General features: G+C 39.6%; 1 protein-coding gene across 2 annotated transcripts; it reads left to right on the forward strand.

Annotated features, from left to right (window-relative positions):
* Nucleotides 1–33: 33 nt before the first annotated feature.
* POP1 (POP1 ribonuclease P/MRP subunit) lies at nt 34–21,273 on the forward strand. 2 transcript variants are annotated; one of them, XM_031591052.2, is made up of 15 exons: nt 34–272; nt 1,290–1,454; nt 2,303–2,478; nt 5,040–5,288; nt 6,340–6,427; nt 6,609–6,784; nt 7,328–7,578; nt 7,701–7,794; nt 8,572–8,683; nt 9,257–9,376; nt 15,059–15,174; nt 16,482–16,673; nt 17,583–17,737; nt 18,402–18,740; nt 19,468–21,273. In XM_031591052.2, the coding sequence occupies exons 1-15, from the start codon at nt 152–154 to the stop codon at nt 20,129–20,131; spliced, it is 3,018 nt and encodes a 1,005-aa protein (XP_031446912.2). In that variant the 5' UTR covers nt 34–151; the 3' UTR covers nt 20,132–21,273. The 2 variants fall into 2 exon arrangements, with proteins under 2 accessions (XP_031446912.2, XP_089993954.1); XM_090137828.1 differs by having other exon boundaries at nt 8,575–8,683.
* The last annotated feature ends 5,443 nt before the right edge of the window (nt 21,274–26,716 follow it).

Below are 26,716 nucleotides of genomic sequence, written 5' to 3' on the forward strand. Positions count from 1 at the left end.
GCGCAGCCTGCCGCGGTGCATTCTGGGCAACGTAGTCTCGCTGGGTGCGGCTGCGTGGTGCGCATGCGCCGCTGGGGTTCGGGAGGCCGCGTGTAGCGCGAGGTGGGGGGGCCGCGCATTGGGTTCGTCTGAGCGCCGCATCCCAGCCGAGATGTCCGCGGCGAGGGAGAAGAAGCGGGCCAGGAAGATGAGGAACCAGCCGGCCAGCGTCACGCTCCCTGCCGAGCCCGGGTCCTTTCCCGGCGGCGGCAGCAGGGCCTGCCCGGCCCCAGGTACGGCCTCTCCTCCGGGACGTGGAGCCGTTGGCCGCAGCTCTCTGGGCGCGACCCAGGAGTTCAGCCTTACAGGTCGGGGGCCCTGCCTGTGGCGGGAGGGTTGGAGATCCACGAGGTCCTGTCCAACCCAGGCCGTTCTGTGATTCTGTGGTTAGGTTTTTATTGCTTCATTTTGATACTGATTTAGCTGCCTGTACCGGGAAATACGTAATGTAACTGCACCGACGTACACGTGCCGCGCTTACTTTATTTGTTACTGCAACAGAAATGCGTGTGACTTTACTGAAGACAGAAGGACAAAAAATAGCTGAATGTATGGGGGGAAAAAATAAGAGACAGAGGGGAAAGTTTTGCTCTGACGAGACAACAGAAAGAGTCATTGCTGATGGCAGTCACGTAGGCTGATTTTGGTCACAGAATCATCATAGAATGGCCTGGGTTGAAAAGGACCACAATGATCATCTAGTTTCAACCCCCTGCTATGTGCAGGGTCGCCAACCAGCAGACCAGGCTGCCCAGAGCCACATCCAGCCTGGCCTTGAATGCCTGCAGGGATGGGGCATCCACAGCCTCCTTGGGCAACCTGTTCCAGTGCGTCACCACCCTCTGTGTGAAAAACGTTCTCCTAATATCTAACCCCTGTCTAACCCATCCCCTGCCTCAGTTTAAAACCATTCCCCCTTATCCTATCACTATCCAGCCTTGTAAATAGCCATTGTCCCTTCTGTTTATATGCTTTATAATATGTTTATATTGATCAGGTCTTTCCCTTTGGGTTAATGAAGTAAAGGAGGTATGGATTGGGTACCATTTTCAAAATGTGCAAAAGCACATGAATCTGCTGCTGGCTTGCTGCAGCTTTTTTTTTTTTTTTAATGAAAAATAACTTTTTTTTTTCAGTTATGTGTTAAATAGCCAGCAGAATGTGCAATGAAATCTTAATAAAATTATGTTTACAATCCAGTACCCAGCTGACTGTATTTCTGCTGTGTTTGTTTCTGAACCCTTCTGGAGATGTTCGTTCTGAGCAGCAGTATCAACAGCAGAAATTTTTGCATCAGTCACCTGGGCCTCCGTACAGGAAAGACCAACATAGAGGAGACTCGAGAGGCAGAGGAAGGGGTGGATGGCAAGGAGAGCATCAGAGTTCTTCTGAGGAAATGCCTAGATACATAACAGGTTTGTATGTATAATAAAAGGTCGTAGTTTCCAGGGCAACTTGCTAGAAATTGCTTGTTGTCTGTCTTAGATTTTGTGCAATAGCAAAAATCAGAATGGATGTTTTGGTCAACATGTGTGTTGTCTTCTGTTTTTCCTGATTTTCTCCAAAATAAAGGCAAGTTTGTGCACTAAAATGAATTACCAGCTGTTGTTCAGTGAATCCTTTCAGACTTCTGAGTTGAAAAATTGCACTCCTTATAACGAGGGGTATGCATTTGGGTTTTGGTTTACCAGTAAAATGAATACTGACAGCCATCTGTTTTTAATGTAGTCGGTGGAACTGTTTATGCTCATGTTGTGAGTTAAAGGAACTTCTAACAGAACGTTTGTTTAGGAAAGCAAAGAGACAAATTAGTTTTTCAAATTATGGTAGTGCTATGATAATGAATACACTTCCATAAGTATTAAACAAAATCAACCTCTGACTTCTTTATTTGATCATTTGAAAACTGTATATAGTGTGATCATTGCTTCCTGTTTTTTCCATGATTAAGTTTTTCCATCTGTCTGAATAATACATGAAAACATTGCTGCCATAGTAAAGAATTACTTTGTGCAAGTAGAACTTGTTGGTTATACCTCAGCTTTCAGTATTTGAAGTAACATTGGTAAGCTTTACGATATCTGAAGAATAGAAATTACAGCCATAATAGACAGTAGAGGATATCTTTGTTTTATCTCAAGAAGTCATTAGACCGGTGTACTAGAGATACTCTGCTGGAGTTCATTGATTTATATACATAGTCCCTTCTTTGTTTTTAATCTTTGCCATTTGCCATGCTCTGATGGAGTTCTTTTCATTCCAGTGTCTACCTTTGCTCAAGCTCGTGCTGCTGAGATCAAAGCCATGCTGAAAGCAGTTGCACAGAAGTCTTCCAACTCTCTAGTCTTCCAGACTCTGCCCAGGCACATGCGAAGGCGAGCCATGAGTCACAATATTAAGCGCCTACCCAGGCGGCTGCAAGAGGTTGCCAGAAAAGAGGTATAAGTGCATTTTATAGTATCTGATGATCTATATAGTGGACGTAGCTATTGTGCAGCGCTCAGCTGTACATTTATTACGGTTCAGAGCTGAGCTTGTCTGCAAAGCTTCCCTATATACAGAGGCTCACAAACTTGGGCTGATGTTTGGATGCAAAACTTACACTGTAGTAGATCTCAGAGTAGTTGTCAATAATCTCTTGGCTTCGTGATTATTGTATGTCTTGAAAAGTTACTGGAGTAATGATGATAAAACCGCCTACTTCAGGAGCATTTGTTTGGCTAGTATATCAAGGTTTCAGGTGATGTAGGAGTCCTCAGTAACACCTGCCTATCTTGCAGCTCACCATTGCTTTGAGCTGTGACTTTGCAGGACTCAAGCCAGCACAACTTGTTCATAACTGGCACAGTGTAGATCAGGCAGGGTAAGCACAGTGGAGTAGCTGACAGGTTGCATGTAGCTTAAGAGCATTCCTGGTTGGTCGTGGTTTGGAGTAGCATCTTATCATTTAGCCAGAATGCTTCTATGTATTTACTTATTCCTTATATGCTATGGCATTTCTATGTTATGTGTTAAAAAAAAAAAATGGTTGAGTGAGTTTCCTTTACTGGAGATCATCTGATGTTTGACATTGATCGCTTTCTCTGGACACTTCTTAAAGTGATCAGATGAATTTGTTTGGTAAGTTTTCTGTTTATTTAAGGTTGATTCATAGACATATTTATTGCATTCTTTTTCCCTCTTGCTTTACCTTTTTTGAGTTCTCTGAGAACTTACCCCATCTTCCTCAAGTTCCTGAAGATTCGTGATACAGAAATAGCATCAAGTACTTCTGCATGTGTTCCTAAGGGTGTGGTTTATTGGATCTTTATAACCTGCATCTCTGCTTTTATTGCTCCAGTTGGCATTCTTTTTGATTTGTTAGTCATGATGTTACATAGTGTCTTCTTTAGGAGGAAGGCAGCATGGGCTGTTTTGCATAGTTTACACTCTGTCCTTGTTAAATAATTTAGATTTCTTTCATGTTTGTATTTGATCCATTTGTGTTCTGCTTTTTTAACTCCTTTCCCATGGTAGTATTCCTTACTTCTGTGTATGTACTCACGCTGATATGTCCTTGCTTTAACTTTTGCATGGTTATTGGATTTTTGGGGTGCTATAACTGTCCTTGCTGCAGCTGTTTTTCTTCAATCACATTCTCTCTGCTTGGTTCTCTTTTTGAAGTTTGTGTTCTTATGTAGGATGTTTTGTTTCATGCTTTCTTAGAGGTTCTGTGTCTCCTTTTTATAGGTTCTGCCCATTAGTTTTCGGTGTTTGAAATGTGTTTCTTCAAAGTTGACTGTTCTGGTTCTATTGTGCTTTTTTCCTTTTCTTAGATCCTTGAACATGACCACATTGATCCAAAAATTTACCATGACGATCTCTTACTTCTTCACAAATTTGAAGACAAATACTTTTTTTTTTGTCCACGTTACCACATCCCTTTTTTCTCCGATTGCCTTTCTTCACACTTATGTACCATTTACCTAGTGGCTTATATTGCCTACTCTATAGTGGAATGATTAATTCTGATTGTGACTTGGAACTTTTAAAATTATTATGTGCACATCTGTCTTTACATCATGGTTTGTTTCCATGTTTACTCTGCTCACAGCAGTCATCTAGCATTCTCATCCTTGTAACCAGTTCTAATTCTAGTTCTAACTTCTAGTTCTAATTCTTCTAATTCTTCTATTCTAATACTTATAACCAGCGATCTACTGTCAACCATTTCTTTGTGAGCTCCTGAAGTACATCCTAAAAAGTAGGGTTTTTTCTGCCACTTCTCAAAAAGGCAAGTCAAACCTTGAGAGACAAGCCTTCCTCTTCAGCCATTCACCCTTAGTAATTCTATTCTTGATTAGGTCTTTATCAGGGAGTTTGTCTGACATCACCATATTGGCTTTTACAGACTATAAAGACTGTAAGTATCCTTAGGTCCTATCTGCCAGTCTTAGAGTCCACACTGCTTCTGTATGAGCTCACATCTTCAGGTTCTCCTGATGCCATGTTTCTTGGTTCATATGAATATGCTGATGTTGAACAAAAGCTTTACATAGGAAAGCAGCAGTTCTTACAGTTCACTGGTACATTTCTGAATGTCTGGGAACTCTGGTTTATGGGTTCAAGTTAGGGTTAAATTAATGGGCTGCCTGGGGAGGTGGTGGAGTCACTGACCCTGGAGGTGTTCAAGGAACGTTTGGATTTTGTGTTGAGGGATATGGTTTAGTGAGAACTATTGGTGATAGGTGGATGGCTGGACTGGATGATCTTGAAGGTCTTTTCCAACCTTGGTGATTCTGTGATTCTGCAATTAGTGGGGTTGTGTGGATGGGACTTGCATATACTCTTTCCATCTGTTTATTATCCTCAATCTAGATTGTAAACTTGTGGAGAACTAACATCAAAATAAAGCATAAATTATGCTAGTACTTCCCGTATTCTTATATATGCTAACCTTTTTCCACAAAAGAAGTTTTTCCTTTTGAGATTTACTTCAGTGTTTTCTCTTTTGAAAACAGGCTGAGAAAGCTGTACATCAGAAAAAAGAGCAGTCCAAGACTAAATGCCGCAAAGCCAGAAGACGCCATGTAAATTTAGTAGCAGAGTTTAATCGCAGGCAAAGGAAAAATATTTGGCTGGAAACACATATATGGCACGCAAAGAGATTTCATATGGTAAAGAAATGGGGATACTGTTTAGGAAACAGCCCTACAGAGAAGTGCTACAGGGCTTGTTACCGAGCCATGACAAATCACTGCCTTCTTCAGGTATCACATTTGCATTTTCCTTGTTCTTTCACCAAGGTGAAGTAATCAACTCTTCAGTTCTAATGAATGTTTCTGTCTCTTTGAAGTAATGTTGTGTCAGCTGTTAATAAATGCTAGCTATGAAAGCAGGGTGAGGAAGGTGATCCTGTTCCTCTACTCTGTGCTGGTGAGACCTCATCTGGAGTATACCGTCCAGATGTGGAATCCTCGGTACAGGAGAGACACATACCTGTTAGAGAGCATCCAGAGAAGGGCCACAAAAATGATCCAAGGGGTGGAATATCTTTGCTATGAGGACAGGCTGAGAGAGCTGGGGCTGTTCAACCTGGAGAAGGTTTTGGGTAGACCTGAGAGTTACCTTTCAACATCTAAAAGAGGGTTATAAAAAAGAAGGGGCAGATTCTTTAACAGGATCTGCTGTGACAGGACAAAGGGAAATGGTTTCAAACTAAAGGAGGGGAGATTTAGATTGGGCATAAGGAATAAGTTTCTTACAGTAAAGGCGGTGAGGCAGTGGAACAGGTTGCCCAGAGAGGTGATGGATGCCCCATCCCTGGAGGCACACAAGTTCAGGCTGAATGGGGATCTGAGCACCTGATGGAGCTGTAGGTGTCCTTGCTCACTCCAACCCAAACGATTCTGTGATGAGTAATTTTGTAAGTGTTGTGAAAGGTGGACAGTATCAGAGAGAGCAAGATGAGGAGTTTTATCTTCTATAGAAGATATCTGTAGCTGAAATACTTCATCATCAGCCATAGGAGCTAAGAGATTCAGTGAATTCCTGCATCTTGCTGAGAAGGATGCTAGCAAAGGCAGACACTTTGTTGTGTGACCTTTCTGGTCTACTTACTCAGGGGGCAGGTTGATCCCCAAATGAGAAATGCCTTACAGCAAAAAACTTTAAAAAATAACAGTAATGTTTTCTCTTTGACTCAAGCAGTTGTTTTTCATTTACTAAAATTTAACTGTAAATTATGAAGCTCTATGTTGATCCTTCCTTGCCAGGTTCACTTTCAGGAGTTCTCACTTTTCCACTGTCCTTTTGTTTCAGGATTTATCGTATTATTGTTGTCTGGAGTTGACTGGTAAAGAAAATGAGCTTCTGAGACAGCTTGCTCGAATATGTAGTGTTGATGCAGGTAAAATTTAACTAGTTTGAAATAAGGTTAAGTTTTTGAGTAGTCTGACGCAGGGATGTCCAACCTGCCAGTTGCATGTGAACCAGGACAGCTTGTACTGTGCTCACTGCCATCATGGCAGTGGCTCTTATTTCTTAAACGAGAAGTTACTTTGTTTTTCAGTAAGCATTTTCTTCTTCAGGATTAACGTTTGGAGCAGCCAGTTGTCTGTCTGGAAGATGTGAAGGTTCCTTGAATCTTTACCGAGCAGATCGCTATCCTGAGGACATGCTTGGTCCTGTTACATTTATTTGGAAACCGAGGTACGGGTCTGAAAACAGACAGTTATGGATCTGGATGCATCCAGCTCTCAAACAGGTATCCTGTTTTTTTTAGAGTTGAACTCAAATTTCTTCATGCATTGTCTGTTTCTTATGCTATAGATACCTTGTGAAAGGTTTCCAGTCTAACTATGTTTCTGTTTGCATCTTGTTCTTATTGCTGTGAGGGAAGTTCACCCTTGTACACCCTGTACAGAATGTGCATGCAACTGAAGTATTTTGTGTGAGCTTGTTAAAAATTTTCTACTGCCACTTTTTGGGGGATTTGTTCACAATGTGTTGGTGCCTGTTTTGCTTCCTTCCCAGTACCATCAATGACAGGCTGTTTGGTCCCTGTCATCACAAGTAGTCATAATCTGAACTTAAATTGCAAGCGCACTTTTTTTTTTCTTCCATTAATTTGAGTGACAGTAACTTCATAGCAGCAGTATTACTTTCAGCATGTGACAGTGCTCTCCATGGACTTAAACAGAGTGAAAATCATTCCCTATAATCCAGAATGGAAAACAAAACCACTAGAATTTAATTCATAGAACTGGACTGCTTACTCTCTTAATCCAAACTTTTCACTTTTCTTTAGAACATACTGAATGAGTTGAAAGCAATTTTCCAGTGTTCAGAGCCTGAGGAGATCTGTATTCCCGAGCCAATTACAACATTAAGTCAAGAGGAAAAACAAATGGATGTTGTTCAGAGCCTTGGCAAAAAAAGAAAGAAGGAGGACAAAGACGGAGATAAAGCTGTGCCAGTGAAGAAAATAATTGGTGATGGCACTAGAGATCCATTCCAGTCCTACTCCTGGGTCTCACAGACTACTGGCATTGTGATCAGGTTTGTTCATAGTAGAGTTAGAAACTGTGACCCTTAACCCATTAATGTAGCTGGATCATAGCATAACAGAAAACTGTGTGCTGTACAATTGTACACTCACCTGAAACTTCCCTCTCTTTCAGTGATCAAACAATGGAGATTCTCAGATATCGACTGATTGGTCCGTTATCACACTCTGTCCTTACAGAGACCCTGAGAGCTGCATCAATCCAAACAGTAAGGAAATGGCCTGATGGATATTACTGTAATTTATATAGGGGTTCTAGAGCATGCAAACTTCTTCTTGCTAGAAAGAATCATTAGGCATATTTATTATGAAAGGTTTACCTATATATTTCTATTCAGTTAGCTTCTCTGTATTGAGCTTCTTGCTTAATGCTGACCTCAAGAAGAGTTTGTATCTGGATTTCTGGTATGGGTAGAAAGAAAATGGATGCTATGATGCTACTGAGAAGGCTCTAAAGGTTTTGCTACAGTGCTGTATTGAGAGGTCGAAAATAATTTGTACTCTTTTTGCAAACCATAGGTTATATTTTTCATTCAACAAGCTAGAGGATCCTATAGGGCAAGACATAAAAGGTATAGAAAACGTTTGTGTTTTAAATCAAATGCATACTTTCTCCAGGATTTAGTATTTTATCCTCCTCTTAGCACATTCCATCAATGTAGTTTTAATGGGTGTGGGGGTTTTTTGTGTGTCTCTTGCAGCAAACTTGAGGAGGCCATGAAATCTCTGGTTTTCTATAAGAAGTCGTTGACTACAGAGTTAGGAAGAATTGTGGATTGCTTTGTTTACTTTTGGGATACAAACTGAATATGCTTATTGGAGAGTACCGTAAAGTGAAATGTAGGAATAAGCTTCATCAGGAGAAAATGGTTTTGATTTGAAACTTGAAGGAAGCAACCATAGGGATTAAGGCAAACAGTCTGAATTCATATGATTAGAAGTTACTGAATTTCTACTTGAGTTAATTAGATGATGTTGTTTTCCAGGAGATGGTGGATTCAGAGTCGAAACTGAATAACTGGTGGGTAGAAAACTGCAAGGACTCTGAAAAAGTATCTCTTCATCGTCGTCAAACAGCTATCTTTGAGCTCCTAGAAGGTATTTGGGCATGGGCAATAGGGGAGGAAGGGGAAACTTAAATTCTAGTGGTCAGAACTGGCATGCAATTGAGTTGGCTTCAGTTTGGTAAGGCATAGTTTGTGTTTGATCAAGAGAGTGATGCCCTTGAGCGTGTACTTAAGTAATTACTGTGGCATGTCAAAGATTTGAGAAACATTACTTTTTATTTTTTTAATGGAACTTTAGTCCTTTTTGAAGGCCAAACTCTTAACAGATATATTCAGTTTTGTTTCTTGTCTTCATAAACATTTCATTTCTAGCACTGAAATAGGTAAGGAGCTGACTGTGGTAAATCTCAAACTATATTCAAGCTATCAAGTGTGAGGCGGTTAAGCAGAGATGAGGTAAAACTTTTAAAGATGTTTTATAATTTCTTAAACAAGCATTGGTGAGTTTTCAAAACATGCTGAATTAAGTACTCTGAATTGCTACTCTGCCTTATAGTGGTGTCACATTGCTGCAGGCAAAAAAGTACAGAATAACAGTGCAGAAAAAAGTAATCACAGTTTTATTAGTGGTTTCATGGCAATGTTCATTTGTGTATTTTTAAAGGGATAAGTTCACCATCAGAAATGCCACCAGGTACAATACTGGGCCTCACTGTTGGAGATCCTCGAATAAATCTGCCAAAAAAGAAGACAAAAGCCATTCCAGATCCGGAAAAATACCAAGGTAAAATACCAAGCTTACATTGCGCTTGCATGGAACTGCCAAAGGCATGAAATTCAGTTTCTCTCTGCACTTCTGTTTTCATTTACTGTCCTTTTCCACTGTTTTTTTTTTTTCTTCTTCTTGTTTTCCTCTAGCATTAGATTTCAGAACTTTCCTTCTTCTTTCTACATACCTCATTGTAGCAGAAACAGGCTTAAAATTGCACAGGTTGCATGTGTTTTAGAACAGCAGTTGAGAGGGAGGGATATGCACCATAGCTGGTCTTGTGCTCAGTGGAAGCCTCTGTCTGACCATACAGATGATCCAGGTTCGAATCCTGGCAAGGCCAACCAGGTGCTAAAAGCTACTCAGTGACTTTCTGTTTGGTATTTAGTCTTCCAGGTGCTGTTTTTCTCTCCAAAAGCGGTTTTAGAGTTTGGTTTATAGTATTTGAATGTTGCAATTGCACTGTCGGAAAATACAGAATTAGCGTTTTAGATTGCTAAGAGATGCATGAGTGACTTTAGACTTTCATTTCAGTGCAAAATACAAGATCAGTTGGATTTGAACTTCCTTGAAAAATATGCAAGATAAAATGGGATTTCTGTACAGTGCATTGTATGCATTTACATTTGGGTTGATTGGAAACAGGCTGCTTAAAGTAGTATGAGAAACAGAATAGCCAGCTAGCAAACAAGACAAGTGAAGTTTCTTTCGTTGTGTATTTCCAAGATAGTAGAATAATACAGCCTTATCTTTTGTTTAAACCAAGATGAACACTGATTTTAGTTGCCATCTTACCAACTCTTCCTATTCAGACTTTCTTATATCTTCCTATTCCAATCGTTGTATGTGGAACAGCATATGTCCTGTTTAATTTCATTTCTGCTCAGTTACTTTCTCGTCATTAATGTTCATGTTGGAAATGTTGCTGCATGTGTGACTTCTGCTTTGGTTCCTTCCTGCTGAGGAGTAAGGTGAGCTATATAGCACTTGTTTACAGAGACTGGTTTGAATGTTAAAGGAGTTAGCGACCAAAACAAGTAATTTGTCACCATTCATTTTACTTGTCATGTCTGTGAAAATACATTCAAGAGGTGAGATGAGCTGAAGTCTTCTAAGTACTGGAAATGCCATGTCGTAGTTTTTTCTCCCGCTGGCAATGATCCTCCCCCAGGATGGAGGGCTGTGATAGAGAGGTAACAATGTGTGACAGGGAGTCAAGGGAAAGAAGGTACTTACACCTTTTTTATTTTGACTTGCTAGAAATGGCCATCTCCAAGTCTTTCTGTTTGGGGTTATCCTTCAACTTGCAAGAAATCTTGTAAACCACATAGTCGGAAAAGCTAAGCTGGTTTTGCTTTCTGGTTCCTTTCTGAGTTGAGTGGGTGTTTTGTGTTTTGGTTTTTCTTTCATCATAAACTTAATACTGTATCTGCCTTTTCTGACTTTTCTTCAGGTGAGGGAGAAAGTCCTTGATCAGCGAACAAGAAAGTGTAATCTGCATACAATGCCTTCTAATTTGGGTTCTACTAAAGGACTTGGTTTTACACAAATGCAGCACTGTCAGATCAGTTAGAAGTAGGCAGAAGAGTGAAGGTAATACAACTTCCTTCTAACAGAAAATAAAAAGGGCATTGTGGTAAGAGTAGAAAAGAATAGTCTTTCTACAAGAAGCAGTAAGGAGGTAATTTCCCACCTGAGTGACTCCTTAATACTGTGTGGGAAGACTCTGAGGATTATTCAGAACAGAATCTCCTGTGTACCTATTACATTCTATAGTGGGGAAATCTTATGGCATTGTAGTTCTTCTCTCTTATGTAGGAACCTTAGAACTGAGGTGTAACTGGCACTCTTCTCTCTGCCTCATTGATATTCCTAGGTGTTAGTTGAAGAGAAGAAGCTATTACTAGTCTCCAAAGCCTGCTTTTCTATTTTAATTTTGTAATTGACTATGTGACAGCTACCACCAGTGCTATATCTCGCCTTAATAGGCTTATTTGTTTAAGTAGTTGAGAGAAGTTACTTGTTTGGTTTTCTTTTTTCAATACTTCTAAAAAATCAATCCATATTGGATTCAGATCCTTACGCAATTTTGTAGGCTGGAGAAAGCTTTCAGTTGCATTTGATTTCTTTTTTTTTTTTTTTAAAGAAAAATTGCATCAGTATTAATAAAAGGAAGCCTAGGCATAATCAGTTATTGTGCAAAATGCATACAAAAGGCAGATTAGATATATAATCCGATCAGTTCCCTCTATGCAAGCAGTACAGTTTCTTCACACTGTATTCTATTTCAGGACAAGGAATTATGTGCAGCTTGTGATCTTGTTAGGGCATGTGATCTTATTGCAGTTTTCGCTGCATCTATAAATCAACTCTATTTTTTTTTTTTTTCCCTGTCAACCTGCTTGATTGCCTGGCAGTTTTGCAGGAGTTCAAAAATCCATTCATTAAACGGAGGAGAAGCTTTTGAAGATCATTCTGTGCAAAAAGATCACCTCTAGGTGAAGAACGTAAGCCACAAATATCTGCAATGACAATACTGCACACTGATCTTTGTGTTGCACTCTTCCATAGAACTGTATTATTGTCCATGCTTGATGGCAGATTACTGGCATATCCAGCAAGAATTTCATCAAAAGCAATGCATTACCAAAGATTATTCTAATTCAGTTTAGCAGTTTTACCAGAATTTTTTCCATCTAGTTCTGTCCTGGTTCCATTGGTTCTTTTGCCCAGTAAGTACCCAGGAAAGGAATTCTTCAAATGTATGAAGAGCAGTTTGTTTAACCAAAAAAAAGAAAAAAAGGAATTTAATATTGGCAAATTGTATATATTAGTGCAGCAGCAGTACTACCAATGTTTCCACAGTAACACCCACAAAGAAAGTTTCTTTTCTAGATAGTTAGTCCCCTGATGGAAGATGAGGTCTGTAATTCCACTGAATTGGTTTTAATTTGCCCCTTGAGCAAATCATTTTGTGAGCATTAGAATTACATAAACTTTCTGAGTCTTGGCTTTAATGTAACCTTGTAATGGTGGTAATATGGTGAGATGATCTTTATGTGAGTAATGTTACTTAGTCATTCATCCTTGCTGTATTTAATGTTTTTCCCTTTTTTGTCTCTTGATATTCCAGTACTATTGGTATTAATGTTAAGTTTGAAATGGTACTGCTTATCTTAGCAGATTCCATATTTTTTTTAATCTTTCTTGTTTTTTAATGTTATGTAGAAGAAGTTAACTGCTTTTCTTAACATATGTTTACTTTGAAGATGCATTATTTGTCAAATGTACAAATGGTTTAGGTAAGTTACAGCCTTCCTAGCCCATGGGTTGTCATACATGAAATCTATGAAATGATATGCATCTATCTATTTCCTCCGTTCTCCTTACTTTATGTAAAATACATTTGTGTACTTTTTCTCTCTGTGGATGATGTGTTATGAAATCAAAAGAAATTTTGGTCTTTCCCACTTACTCACACTCCCGAATGCATATGCAGTGTACATAAAGGACACATGCTGATGGGAATTTAACCCAGAACTGTCCTAATTTCTTTAGGCTGCAAGATAGAGAGTTTAAGAGTAAATCACTTTTTACTGCCTTTTCAGCAGATTTATGCCTCTGAGTGGTCAAGCCTCTGAGTGATCAGTGCTTACACGATTGCAAATTAGCATTAGTCTTCTCTCCTTTTAAAGTGCTCTTTTGATGTTTTGGTTTGCTGCTACTGTCTTAGCACGGTTTGCTGCTCAACATGGGGTCTGTTGGAACCTCTAAACAGTCAGTAAATTAAATGCAGAGGAAAATGCATCATGAAAGACAGGTGAGCTATAGTTCCTTCTGCAAACACAGAGCTTGAGTCTTTGCCAGTAAACACATTCTTACAGAAGTTTACATATCTGGCCTTTTACATTGGCTCTTCTGGTACTACCTGCTTGTTCTGAAACTACTCCCTAATGGTGCTTATGTTTCTGCTTCTGCTACTGCTGCTCCTCAGAGAGGGATGGAAAAACTTCAAACAGATGCACTCTTAATCTTAGGCCTGTCTTTTAACACTACTAAGGTAATCTCAGAACAACAGTTGGAAACAGAATGAAACCTTCTTTTCTTTCCCCGTGTTTCCTGAGCACCAGCCATTGGCATCAACAGAAGTAGGTAATATGATGGTTGTTGCTGACTTCTGTGTGCTTAGTAATAGGCACAGTAGTTTGTATGCTTAGTGTTTCCTGTACTAGCTGTAGCATCTTATTTGCTGCATCATTAGCAACTTGCTCATCAGTGGATTTATTTCCCCGGCATTCTTTGACTGTGAACTAAAGAAAATGAAAGGGGAACAGTTTGAATTGGAGTCTGTTTTGTAGAGAGGTAAAATTCTCCAGGTTGAATGGGAATGAAAGAAAAACAGTGTACGAGGTTAGAGATTTTAGTGTAAGTGAGAGGACATTGGGTGGGCTGTGGAAATGGAAAGAGACAGGCATTAAAGGGCTCTTTAAAGTGGAAGAAAAATACTCATGCTCTGCAGTATAGGAATTGTAAGGAATGTATGTTCTTTAAACAAGAATGCTTAGCAAGTATCATCTTAATAGCACTATCAAGCTCAGGAAAGCTGCTACATTTTAATGTTTCTGAGGATTTTTCAACTTGTAGTAGGATGGACAACTTTAAATCATTTACAAATGATTACAAACATAATTATTGCAATTATGTTTGGCAGTACCTATCCTATTGCTAGGACAACTTAATAATTCATATCTTCTGTACTGAAATTCTTTGACCATGTTACCTGGAAAAAATTACCTGAATTTTGGCATTGAAAAGATTAAGTTATTTAAAAACAAGCAAGAAATATCGTGTTCCTCTAATATGCAAGACCACTTAGATGACAAAGCAGTCCCTGTAAGTTTTAACCACAGAAATATTAACAGCTTCATTCTGTTTTTTTATTTGTAAAGTTTATTTTACTTAAAATATGGATTGATATACATTGCATGCTAGGTACTGAATGCTGAATGCTTTTAATCCATAGAGTACAAAAGGTAGGTGTATGTTTTCTTTATTTTGTTTCTACTGGGGAGTTGAAGCAGAATTAGTTTTAATGCCCCATTGATGAGTTTTAAAGCTAAAAGTCTTATTCACCTTCAGTAAGCACACAATTGTTGGACTGTGCAGACTTACGCAATACATGGTCTTCCTTGTAGTGCAAAGCCTGAAAAAATCCAGAGAGTGGGAAGCTAGTGCTAAATACGTGTCGCATGGTAGTCATACCCATAGAAATGTTTCCTGTATGTACTTTTTTTTAAAGGGCATCTTTATTTCTCCTGTAAGTTTGCTTAGGTGGACTTATTCCAGGCTTTGGAACGTTGTTCTTTATGATTTTTACCAAAGTTGGCGAATTTCATACTTTTCCTGACAGGTCCAAGTCCAGAATATTAACAATGGCATTAAAACTTGCATTGTTAAAGGTGATGTCATGTGTACTAAGAAATACCTGTCTGTGTGAGAATGCCAGGTTAATCCTTCTAAAAGTAACAGGTAGTTTATCTCATGTTTTGTATTTGGAAAAACAAATGTTAAGGTAGGAAATTCCAGGCACTCTATTGATTACATTTTAAATAGCCTGTTTTCTTAACTGTTTGCTTGTTGTACTCATTAGAGGTTTTGAAAATTTGAGTTTTGTTTGAAGGTTCTCTTCTTTTGTAGATAATGATAAAGTTAGGCAGCTGTACCTGGAGGGTGTACCCGTTGAGTGTGCTCACAGCTTTATCTGGGACCAGGACATCTGTAAGAACGTCACTGAAAATAAAATCTCAGAGCAGGTAACTGATGAGGTGGATTGCCATGGAGAAAATGGCTAATGGTCCATATAGTGAAAATATTGAAACTTGTACAAATGCAAGAGCAGCAGTCTCCTAACGTAGCATTAGCATGCGACTTAGTTGAAGTGTCTGTTCTGTAGCCTTTGTGATATTCTTGTATAGCAGTCGTTAATATCCAGTTAAAAGGCAGCTTTACTGGATTGTCCACTGAACTAAATAATTGTGGTATTATTTTTCTGAGAGATTTGAAATTAGATTTTCCTGCATCACTTTGACTCATGTAGCACTCAAAAGGGATGAAGGAGAATTCAACCAAGTGAATTCTCCTGACAAGAAAAAGATGAGACAAAGTAGATCCCTCTGGTTCTGAACTGCAGTACACTGTTGTGGTCATTCTAGGCATCTGTGATTTGTTGACAGTTTGAAGTGCACTTCTGCAGATTCAAAATTTGACATTTACATTGGCAGTGGAGGGGCAACCCACAAATATACTGGCAAAAAGGTAATTTTGCCACTAGAGGTGATAAACTTTTGACATTGTTGTAATCAAAGAGAAAATGTTTGTGTGGCAGAAACATTTCTGAAAATGTTCTCTTGATGCAGATTGGTTTTGTGCTCTTTCAAACTGTCATAGTGTAAAAAAGCAGAATACTTCCTCAATATTACAGTAATGCATAACAATCTTCATATGTTCTTTCTGTTGTTGTGAAATATACAGTTTAGTTTACAGAACAGCTGGTGCAAAACAGGCATGAAGAGACATGTACAATTGCAGTCTGGTGTTCTGTCTGGTGTTCTGAGGTTTTTTTTTGTTTCATTTTTTTTCACTGTGCATGTATTTTTAATGCAGTACAATGAAATATAACAAGTGATGATTGACAAAGCCTTGGTACCTGCATGCTTTCTGTGAAACTGATTCATGACAAAATATTCTTTTCATCTCTTTGGATGAATAGTTCAGATTTTCCCTTTGTATTGACAGACTGTCTGAAAGCATGTGCTCAGTAAGTCTTGTGCACAGGTCTGTGAATACCAAGTTGGAATACTTGCCTTTTTTCCTCATCTACACTTTGGACTTGAGTTTCAGTACCATCAAGGACAATGGAAATTTAAAGGGGTGGGGGGCAAAGGGTTCTTAAGTGCTTTTCTAAAGGTTCTTTTTTATGCCTCAGTGAAAGTCAGTTCAAAAGTGTAGAGTGTTACTAATTTATTTTTTCTAGTTATAAGTTTATCTCATGTCTGTATCTTGGAAGGATATGTGGAAGAGGGAAAAGCTTACTAACTTATGGGAAAATTCTCCTTCTTAGGAATTAAACAAAATGAGAGCCCAGTTACTGGTACCTGGATCTCAGCTTGATTTGGGTCCTTGTGAATCTAAAATTCCTATACTGTTGGTGCAGCAGCCAGGAAAAATGGCTGGAGAAGATCGACCAGGATGGGGGAGTGGCTGGGATATCTATCTCCCAAAGGGCTGGGGCATGGCTTTCTGGATTCCTTTTGTAAGTAACATTCATTAAAAATGGCAAGTAAATCTAACAGATGATACCATTTGGTTTGAAATAACATTTTAAATGTACTTCACATTGTGTAATCAAACCATCACAGTATCAAAATCCCACTATAAAGAGAATGTATGAACTGGTTGATGACAGTCTAGGTCTTAAAATCTTAAAAATAAACAAACAGTAGCTTTCTGTATCTTCTTTTGAGTTTAACTGTGCCCACATGGCAGTTTGAAGCAGGAAATGAGAGAAGAGGGTAAGAAGAGAAAGCTGATGTTATAGCTGTTTGATTTTGTATTTCTAAGAGTGTATGTCTCTAATGGTAAATGATTTGGTGCCAGTTGCTAATCTGCTTGCAGCTTGGCTACCTCTGCCATTCTGTCAACAGTTTGGTTGCCTTTGATTTGGAGGGGGGAGCTTGAAATGTGGTTTAAGCTAGTTTGACTGTGCCTTGGGCACTCTTAGGGGTATCCTACTTTGAATGTTAGATAATTGATGTAGTGCCTTTCTGCTCTTAACATTGAGCTTCTGAATATAGAGGGGGAATAACTCAAGTGTTACCTGTTGTATATTCAAATTAATTGGAGAGTGACTGTTGAGTTAATAGCATGTTTCTGGAGCATAGAAGATCAGAACCTGTGCAATTCTGTTTATTTTTGTTGATTATTTTTCAAAATTTAAATTTAAAGAGAACAAGCGATGTTTTGTTGAAGTCATCATTTAGAACTGTGAAAACCGTACTTAACTTGATTGGTTTTTTTTTGTTTTTTTTTGAAAGCTGAAATTACAGACTTTCCATTTTCTTCAGCAATGGCTTCAACAGTATTAATATTTTATTTCAGTTAGGAAGCAGGAATCAATACAAACATTGCTTTTGGGGGGGGGGGGGGTTGATTTTTATAACAGATATATCGAGGTGTACGAGTTGGTGGCTTGCAAGAAGCTTCAAAACATTCTGAGTATCAAAGAATACCTCACACTCCAGATGATTTCCCTGATTGCCCAGCAGGAATGCAGTTTGCCAAAGAACTGGAAAGCAGTCTTCTCGACAAATTCAAACGGTAATATTAACTTTGATTGATTACAAGAATGGAAGAAAAAAACAAACTGCAGTGCTTAAGATAGTCCCTTTGTTATCTTTTGTTGCATTCATTTAGACTTGGAAGGTCTTTCACCATTGTTTTTAAAGTATTATGTCATTAAATATATTCAAGAAAAGTTTTGCTAATCAGGTCAATAAATGAACTAAAACCTATTTCCAGAGTGAAGCTCAGTTACAAGACTGAGTAAAAAATAAAGTTATTTCAGGCAAGTTATTTCAGGCAAGCTTCTCAGCTACTTAGGCAGAAAGTAGAAGTTTGCCTTTGTTTTCATTACAGTCAATGCAATACCATGCTTGTGGGGCATCTGGAAGAGTCTTCTGAACAAACTGGTATCAGTTCCCCTTCCAGCTACAACTAGGAGAATTTCAGAGGAAATGCTGATAGTGTCAGTAATATCCAACATCACTGAAAGGATATAGGGGGCAAACATATATCAGTGTTGTCCAGAAGTATAACTTGAGAATTATTGGTGAGGTTACTGAATGCACAGTTAACTTTCTATTTTAAATGCTTGTTTACTATTAGAACAGCATGACAAAGTAGACAATTAGCCTTTCTAAGTGCCAATTTGAAATAAGAATGCTGGATATAAATCTTTTTACATACTTGATTTATTACTTAGACGTCCACCTGCAAAAAGGGCAAATTATGTCAAACTGGGCACTCTGTCCCCCTTCATCTGTCCTTGGGGGCAGCTGGTGAAGAGCTGGGAAGGAAGAATGAAAGCTCCAGAAGAATTTGTGCGTCCTTCTTCCCGACATGCTGAGCACTGTGCAACTGAAGGACATGGCTTTTGTGACACCAAACCAGAAGTGGTGAAAGAAGCTTCCCCTGAGACTGGTGAGGTAGAGGAGACCATGGAAGTAAGCTCCGAAGATGCCATAAAGACAGAGGGTGATACAGGCACCCAAGATTTTGGTGAGAGAGGTGAAACTATGAGAAGTGACTTTACTGTTCTCAGGTATGTCAAAAAGGTACATGAGGTATTATTTATGAGGAGTAATTGAATTGGGAAAAGGAATTGCTCAGCCTTGATTAGAGAAAGATTTGGTTCAAGTACAGTGAGGAGGAGATTAAGTAATTTTGCTGTTGAGTGGAAGTCAAACAAACACCATGAGTAGATGAAGTAAGGAATTGTCTTAAATATGATAGGCTTGAATTTAGCACCTTCTTGGAGGTGATGTGCTCTGTCTGCTTCTAAGTGTGTAGAGCTTTGAGGGTCATATGTGTGATTTCAAACTTGTAGTGCATATCAGCACATTCTCTTTTCTCAGATGGTCTGCAATGAGGATAGAATCTCTAGTATTTCACTGTAACATATGTGGGTGCCAACACTGTTTGGAAAGTGCCTGAATGCAGATCTTTTCATTTTTAAGTAGTTATAGGGGAAGAAATATTGGCAGTTCAGAAATGAATTGTGTCACTGAAGCTTATAAAGCTTTTGTGATCAAAACAAGCTTTAACAAGCTGAGTGAAATTCATGTCTTTAGAACAGGTAGCCTCCTAACACATGAATTTCACTTGCCTGTGTTCTTCTTATGCTGAGAGTTACAGACATCAGCATGAAATGTCAAGAAAGCCCTAGGGCTTCTTTAATCATGCTCTTTCAAATAGGTGACTTTCTGGATTTCGGTTGTACTACTTATTAATAACTATCTTTTTTGTTTATTTTTAAAACTTTTTAATAGGAGTGAGAAATTACTAATGCAGTTATCAGCCTGGTGCTACCCCACTTCTGGAAAAGATCGGCGGCCTCGCCTTGTTTCTCGGCTTGGAGGAAAGGAAATGACTGAAGATGTCCTTTTGCCAATCTTGATGAGCTATCCCAGGGCTCTGGTATGGGTCAACTTGTCTCTCTTGAGGAAGGGGAACCCTGAATTGCATGCCATGATTTGCATCCCAACGGAAGATGACTTACTGCATTTAAGCAAGGACAGACTCTTCTGTGGTCCTCAAGAACCCAAGCATCGTGACATATTCAAGCACAAGGTACAGAAGCTAAAAGAGAATAAGAGAAGGAAGAAAGAGGAAGATAATGTGAAGGCTCAAGAAAGCAATCCTCCCAGTGTTCCAGAAAAAGAAACAACTGAGGAATGTAAAGACCTCATTCTAGGTCTTTGGTCAGGCACTCTCCCAGATGTTACTTCCCATTGCTCCAGAACTCTCTTGGGATATGTAACTCGAGGGGATTTTTCACTAGCTACAGGCTGTGGAGAAGCACTGGGTTTTGTTAGCTTGACAGGGTTGCTTTATATGTTATACAGCCAGCCAGCAGATAAAAAAGGGCTTGTTTTGCTGAGAACTCCAGCATCTTTACAGTACAGATTTGCAAGACTTAGTATCGAGGTTTAAATATCATTGAAGTTCAGTAGAATGCGAAATACACCAAAGTATGTATTATGTCTCCTATGGCCTTTATGCTAGGCCTCTAATTTGAGGAAGTGTTTCTGAACCGTGATGAATATGAAACAGTTGCAAAGCTTCATACCATTATTAATGGAAATAACTGATACTTAAACCTGGTTTTACTTCTGATTTCCACAGTGTGCAGGATTTCTGAGAGTAGCATACATGTCACTGTGATATCTGTATCTCTGAGAAGCCTATTTTTCACCTCAGTGCTGTAATGGTTCTGAAACAAAATTACAAATTTTCATTTTAGAAATCTTTTGATGAGATGGCTGATAAATTGTAGCTTTCCAGATGACTGTTCACATATAAGCATGTGCCCTTGGGGCCTGTATATATAGCAAGTGGCTTCTACCAATTCCTTGAGTCTGAAAATGTGTGGCTACAATGGAATAGAACTAAGTAGACAATTCTAGCACTGACAGCAGGTAAGGTGTGTTGGTAGAAAAGCTCTGTTTAAATGAAATGCAAATATATGATAGTCCAGCTGCATAATTTTAAAATTATAGCAACTAAAGCTCTTAAATTGGAAAGCGTATCAATTTCTCTCTATTCTGAGAGAGGAAACTGTATTTTTGAAAGATAATAAGCTTTTTGAATGTAAATTGCTCTTGGTGGGTCGGCATACATTTTCTGTTGTAAGTGGGAATATTTTGATTCCGTGTAACATTTTATTTTTGTATGGAGTGTGCTGGGACCAAGGCTTTCTTCATTTTGCTATAGGGTTTATGAAGGTTGAAGCAGTCTACATATAGGTCATATATAACCTATAAAATGTATGAGAATGGGGAGAAAGGTATTTAATTTGACTGGGGAAGGGTAGTTACTTGGTTTTGTTGCTGGTTGGGCTTCTTTTTGTGTTTTTCTTTTTTGTAACTCTAAACTTCTAGCCATTCTCGAGTTAAACAGCTTAAAAATGAATTTACAGTAATGCACTGTAGTTTAATATGAGCATGATACAAATATTTACCAGTTGGTAACATTAACCTAAAATGAGATGACAAATAAAAATGTAACCTATTCTTGATTCAGGAATCTTAACGATTCAGCTTGATTTGTTGAAGTAATAAATTAAATATGGATCAGTTGATGATTCTGTCTTCCTAAGTATCAGTCTGTATCTTAATTCCCACAGCCACAGTTTTGTTTGAAAAAGCCTTGGGTGAGTAAATGAATGTGTTGTGGAGTTCTTTTGCTGCAGGGAGGATTTAGTGTAACTTAACTTCATAATTATTAATATTGAGGGCCATTGTTGGATTAAATGGAGATATTCAAGACCTGCCTGGATGCCTCCCTGTGCAACTTGGTGTATGGAGCCTGCTTTGGCAGGGAGGTTGGACTCGATGATCTCTAGAGGTCCTTCCAGCCCTTACAGTTCGGTGATTATGTGAAATACGACACGTACATGGGGAAGGGAGAGAAACAAGGCAGGTATGGGAAGATTTGAGAATCGACCCAATTCATTTACTCATTTGTTGAGGGCTTTCCTGTTAATTTTTCCTGGCCAAGAGCCATAAATCCACTTGCTGAGTTTGCAAGCCGGATGGGCATTGTGTGTGCGTTCCCAGCTGCACTGACCGGAGTCATGGCATCCAGTGGGGCGGATTGCCTCAGGTAGAGACCGCAGCCTCCAGCACAGCTGGCGATACGGCTCCATGAGGAACTGCCGTGCGTGATGACAGATTGTATCGCTGCACCTGATGAAGTGATCGTCACGGAAACAGCCGGGAGCAGCCCGGCATCGCTTTGCTTTGCACGGCGCCTGCGGGCCGGTAGATGGCCCCAGAGGAAAAGGCTTGGTGCTGAGCGGACCGGCCTTCACATGCTCGCCATGTGACCGAGAGCTCCGCAGCATGGAGGTATGTGGAAATAAAGTACCCCTTAAACATTACGGTCTGGCTGCTCTGATCAAGTTCTCTCGTGGTAATAATCCTGGATTTAATGAACCTTTTGAATTGTGAGCTCAATTGAAATATTTCTAGGATCAGAGTTTCCAGAGCTGTGCTTCGTGGGAAGAGGGGAGGGGAGGTGATGCTTATATGCCTGTTTCCCCCTCCTGCCTCCCTCATCTTCTCAGCTACATATTGCTCTGTCTCCCCAGGCCTCCACTGTAAGTGGGGGGGGGGAGATGGGGAGGGAGAAAGAAGCCCCCCACTCAAGCTATCATTTTTGTTTCTTTTCTGCTTTTCTGTCTTTTCTGTCCTTTTTTTTCACTGAATCTCTCCCAGGCTCCCAGGTTGTTGTTTTTTTTTTCTTCTTCTTCTTTTTTTTTTAAACATCTGGAGTCTTTTTTCTTTTCCTCTTATTGGTAATTTCTGCCAGGTTTTCATTTTGACACTTCCTGTTACTTTTCTTTGATTTTCATTCTCTATTTCTGATTTATGATCCTTCTCTCTGGTGAGCCAATGAACAGAAACTGGAATCCAAGTGCATCCTGTTCTGTATATCTTGTAATATTGTTACACAGTTGTTTTCCTTTAAGTCAATGATTTATGCCCTAAGTTTTCACTCTCCTTGTAAAATGCACTGCAAGCCTGATAAGTTAAAAATGCTCAAAACTCTCCGCCAAAGTTTGTCAGAAAAATACTGTGATTTTATGTAGCTGCAAGGAAATTTTTATCTGTGGTTGGGATTTCCAGATTCTGAATGTCTCAAGGGTGACTTAGTCATAAAAACCGTGTCAACACTGGATAATCAAGCTGTGGATAATTAAGCCTGTGCTATCTCTGTGTCAGCTGGACAGTATGTCTGTGTTCATCATGTTGGATCAGGTGTAGGTTGTGGCACACATCTGTTAGGCTGTATCTCATTGCAGTTACTACCCTTTGGTTAACTACAACAGAGCATCTGGGTTGGCTCCCCTGAGCCCAGATACATGAGCATTTTCAGGAACCCAGGAAACTCAAACCCAGGGCAAAAAAAAGCTTCTATAAACTATCTGGCTCCCATGCTGTTCTCCAGATAACTTTCTCAAAATGGATGCCAGCACAAACCCTTAGCTCTCATTCCTGGCTTGGCAAGAGCTTTTGGAAGCTGATACGAAGCACAGAAGGCAATTCTGGCATTATCTGAAGCACTGAAGAGCTCAACTGCTACCGCCTGGTCATGTAGCTCTACATACAGCTCCTCCAGAGCAGCTGAACAGACTTTGTTCTTCAACCACTCACCTGGCTGAAGTGTCTTCTCCCCAGTGTGAGCCATGACTTGAAGGTAGTCTCCTGGTTCACTGAGAGAGGCCACAGTGACTAACAGACCTACCCACGCTAGAGCTTCACGGCTGTGAAATGCACATGTTTTACCATTGTAAATCCAGAAAATGAAGCTGGTGATTACTGAGTGGAATGAGGTGATGTGGGACCACTGCCAGACTGTTGTGTGTTTGTTAAGGAAGTTCAGAACAGGTCTCGGGCAGTCAGTTTGTTTAGCAGTGTGTAAGGCATGGAAGAAGTTACCTGACAGCAAAGCTGTCAGGTTGTTGAAACAAATCTGGGAAAATAATTGGCAGGGTGACAGAGCACTTGATGGAGGTGTAAGCCCTGGGGGATCGTGGCACACACACATAGACGGTATTCAAATGCTGCATGACAGCTTTCTTTCAGTGCTCTAAATCTGGAAGAGCCAGATATGTCAAACCTGATTCATTCACATGTCCATGTGGGGTAGGTAGTAGGAACAGAGCTGCAGGGGAAATAAACTACCAAAGGAGCACTATTACTGAGAAGAGCAGAAAAGCAAGAGCTCAGTTTTATTTTCCAAAAATACGTGTTTGTTTGGTTTTTTTAAATTCCATTATTTCTAAATGCTCTTCCCAGAGCATTCTAAATCTAAATAATGCCCACAGTTTACCTCTTGCCAATACAACTCAGCTGTCCAAAAGCTCTCCTTCATGAGCACTGGTCTCATCAAATCCCTGTGAGAGCAAGTAAACTTGTACTGAGTGAGGAAATCTGAGAAAGGACAGATGTGCTGAGGCCATTGTGGCAACAGTTAATGACAGAGTGTACTCATCCCTGGGCAAAATAAGAGTGAGTTCAGTGTAGCTTGCAAAAAAAGGGGGGGTGACAAAAGAACGGAATAGGCAAAATACAGTTTTCGTTTATTAAATTGGGTCTCATCTTGAAGAAAGCCGATTTCTTCCATAGCATGAAAAATGCCTAGAGAAAATGATGAAAAATCTTTTTAGACACACTACAACCTGCAAAACTTGTACCAAATTCAGCTTGCGTGACCCATTTTAGATATCTAATGTGGCGGCCAGGCAGAGCTAAACCAGATTCTTAGCAAACAAAAATCAAAAAGATGTTCAGGGCGGAGCAAGAATTCAGCAGAGAATCAAAAGGCAGTCTGAAGGAAGACAGAGGCTCAAATTTCATGATCCAAATATCTGAGGATTTGCTGTAATTTCTACAAAGGAGGGTGTAATTTGGTATTTCATTTGATGTTAAGATGATCAAATGGTAGCCATGATGAGAAAGACCATTTCTTTCCATTCAGTCTTTTTTCAGCATCCTATTTCTTAACCCACAGAATGTTTTATTTTAGAAATAATACAACAGTTATGATGGGTGGGAGAACTCGTGCATCTGTAAGCCAGTGTGCCCACTGGGACTCATTCACACATCGCTTCTGTTAATTTCTGGGTTTGTTCTTTTGTCACTGGGTAGTACTGGAAAGATTTGCTTTGGAGTGGGTCTAGAGGAGGGCCACAAAGGTGATCAGAGGGCTGGAGCACCTCTCCCGTGAGAAAAGGTTGAGGGAACTGGGCTTGCTTAGCTTGGAGAAGAGAAGGCTTTGGGGAGACCTCATTGTGGCCTTCCAGAACTTGAAGGGAACGTATAAACAGGAGGGGGAGCAGCTGTTTATGAGGAGGGATAGTGACAGGACAAGGGGGAATGGTTTCAAACTGAGACAGGGGAGGTTTAGGTTGGATATTAGGAAGTTTTTCACACAGAGGGTGGTGACACACTGGAACAGGCTGCCCAAGGAGGTTGTGGATGCCCCATCCCTGGAGGCATTCAAGGCCAGGCTGGATGTGGCTCTGGGCAGCCTGGTCTGGTGGTTGGTGACCCTGCACATAGCAGGGGGTTGAAACTAGATGATCTTTGTGGTCCTTTTCAACCCAGGCCATTCTATGATTCTGTGAAAGTGTGAAGAGAAAACAAAGTGGGGCAGGCACAACCTGAGTTATCTTGAGCTTATTTACTTGAAAGGTGAGTTTAAAAGCTATCTCAAAATAAACCACATCCACCACATTTGAGAGAAACCCTACAGCTGTGTCTGTAGTGACACATCCTGTTTGTCTACCGTTGTGACCATTGATAAATACATATCTTCACCACAGAAACAGATTATTGTATTACAGATACACATCCTAAAAAATGCTACCTGAGCTGTAACAGGTATCATCCACAGCAGTTTTACCCACGTGCTAAGCCAGTTGCCCAAAAGCTTTGACTGGGCTGGGTGAGAAAGAAAAATGGTACATATCAGTTTGCTGCTTTTCCTTAGAGCTCAAAAAATCCAAAATGCATGCACAGAGGAGCAAATTGTAGATATTTTATTTAAAAATTCACTTTCCAGATTAATAATTGTAGTGTTTGTGGTTTGTTTTTTGTTTTTTTTAAAGATATATGTGGAAATGGTCTTGGTGCAGTTCAGTAGGTATTAAAGGATTAACTACAGTAACTTATTTTTCTGTGAAACACTTTGTTTTATGGGAATCGATTGCATGTGGGATTTCTGAATATTTTTACAATGCAATAATTCTTGTAAATTCATTGACAAATATATCAAGGGGGTTATAAATAATATCACAAAAAATTTACATCAAATTAGCTGAAGACTGTAATCAGTTTATTTTTGAGGAGAAGCAGATGAAAATAGCCATTAGTGCATTAATAAAATAGTGGTCTGAAAAAAGTGTTAAAAGTAAGTAAATTTTAGTTTCTGTTAAGGCTTTTAAGACCTTCTCTGAGCTACTATACTTTGAGGCGTTCGTGATTTGTAACCGTTAGAGTGAACTCTTTAAAAAAGAAATCAGCCATCGTTTCTATTAGTCCCCTCAAGAATTTAATTCTTTGTCTTTAGGAAGCACACAGTGAGATGACTTCTAAAGCAGCAACTCCAAATCTGTGTATTTCTGTAGCCCTTGAAGTGCCACAACATTTCATCTCTGGGACAGAGGAGGTTTTCAGGCAGTGCCCAACCTGGACATTGCCTGACATGCATGCAGCTGCCGGCCCAGCTGGGCTGGGCACTGGAGCAGAATGGAGCAACCTCTGCAGATGTTTCTCCTGGAGCAAAGAGAGAGCAGCTTCCTGCTGAAAGCCGTGGAAACCCACCCGACCTGTGCTGATGGCGAAGCTTTGGGCTCCTTTGATGTTGGAAACGGAAGGGTGAGTTTCGTAAAGAGAGCAGAGCTTCTGATTCAGGCATTCTGTGTTCATTTGCCTAAAAGAGGAAGAAGGAACAAAAGAAAAAAATCATCTTTTTAATTTATTTTTTATTTTTATTTTTTAGGTTAGTAGA

Source organism: Phasianus colchicus, chromosome 3 (assembly GCF_987193195.1).
Source record: "Phasianus colchicus chromosome 3, bPhaCol1.hap1.1, whole genome shotgun sequence".
Classification (NCBI taxonomy): Eukaryota; Metazoa; Chordata; class Aves; order Galliformes; family Phasianidae; genus Phasianus; species Phasianus colchicus.

Coding starts and splice junctions, on each gene's coding strand:
- POP1 (XM_031591052.2), top strand. CDS start 152: ATGTCCGCGGCGAGGGAGAAGAAGCGGGCCAGGAAGATGAGGAACCAG. Junction 2,479..5,039: donor AAGAGGTTGCCAGAAAAGAG/GTATAAGTGCAT, acceptor TTTTGAAAACAG/GCTGAGAAAGCTGTACATCA. Junction 7,579..7,700: donor ACTACTGGCATTGTGATCAG/GTTTGTTCATAG, acceptor CCTCTCTTTCAG/TGATCAAACAATGGAGATTC.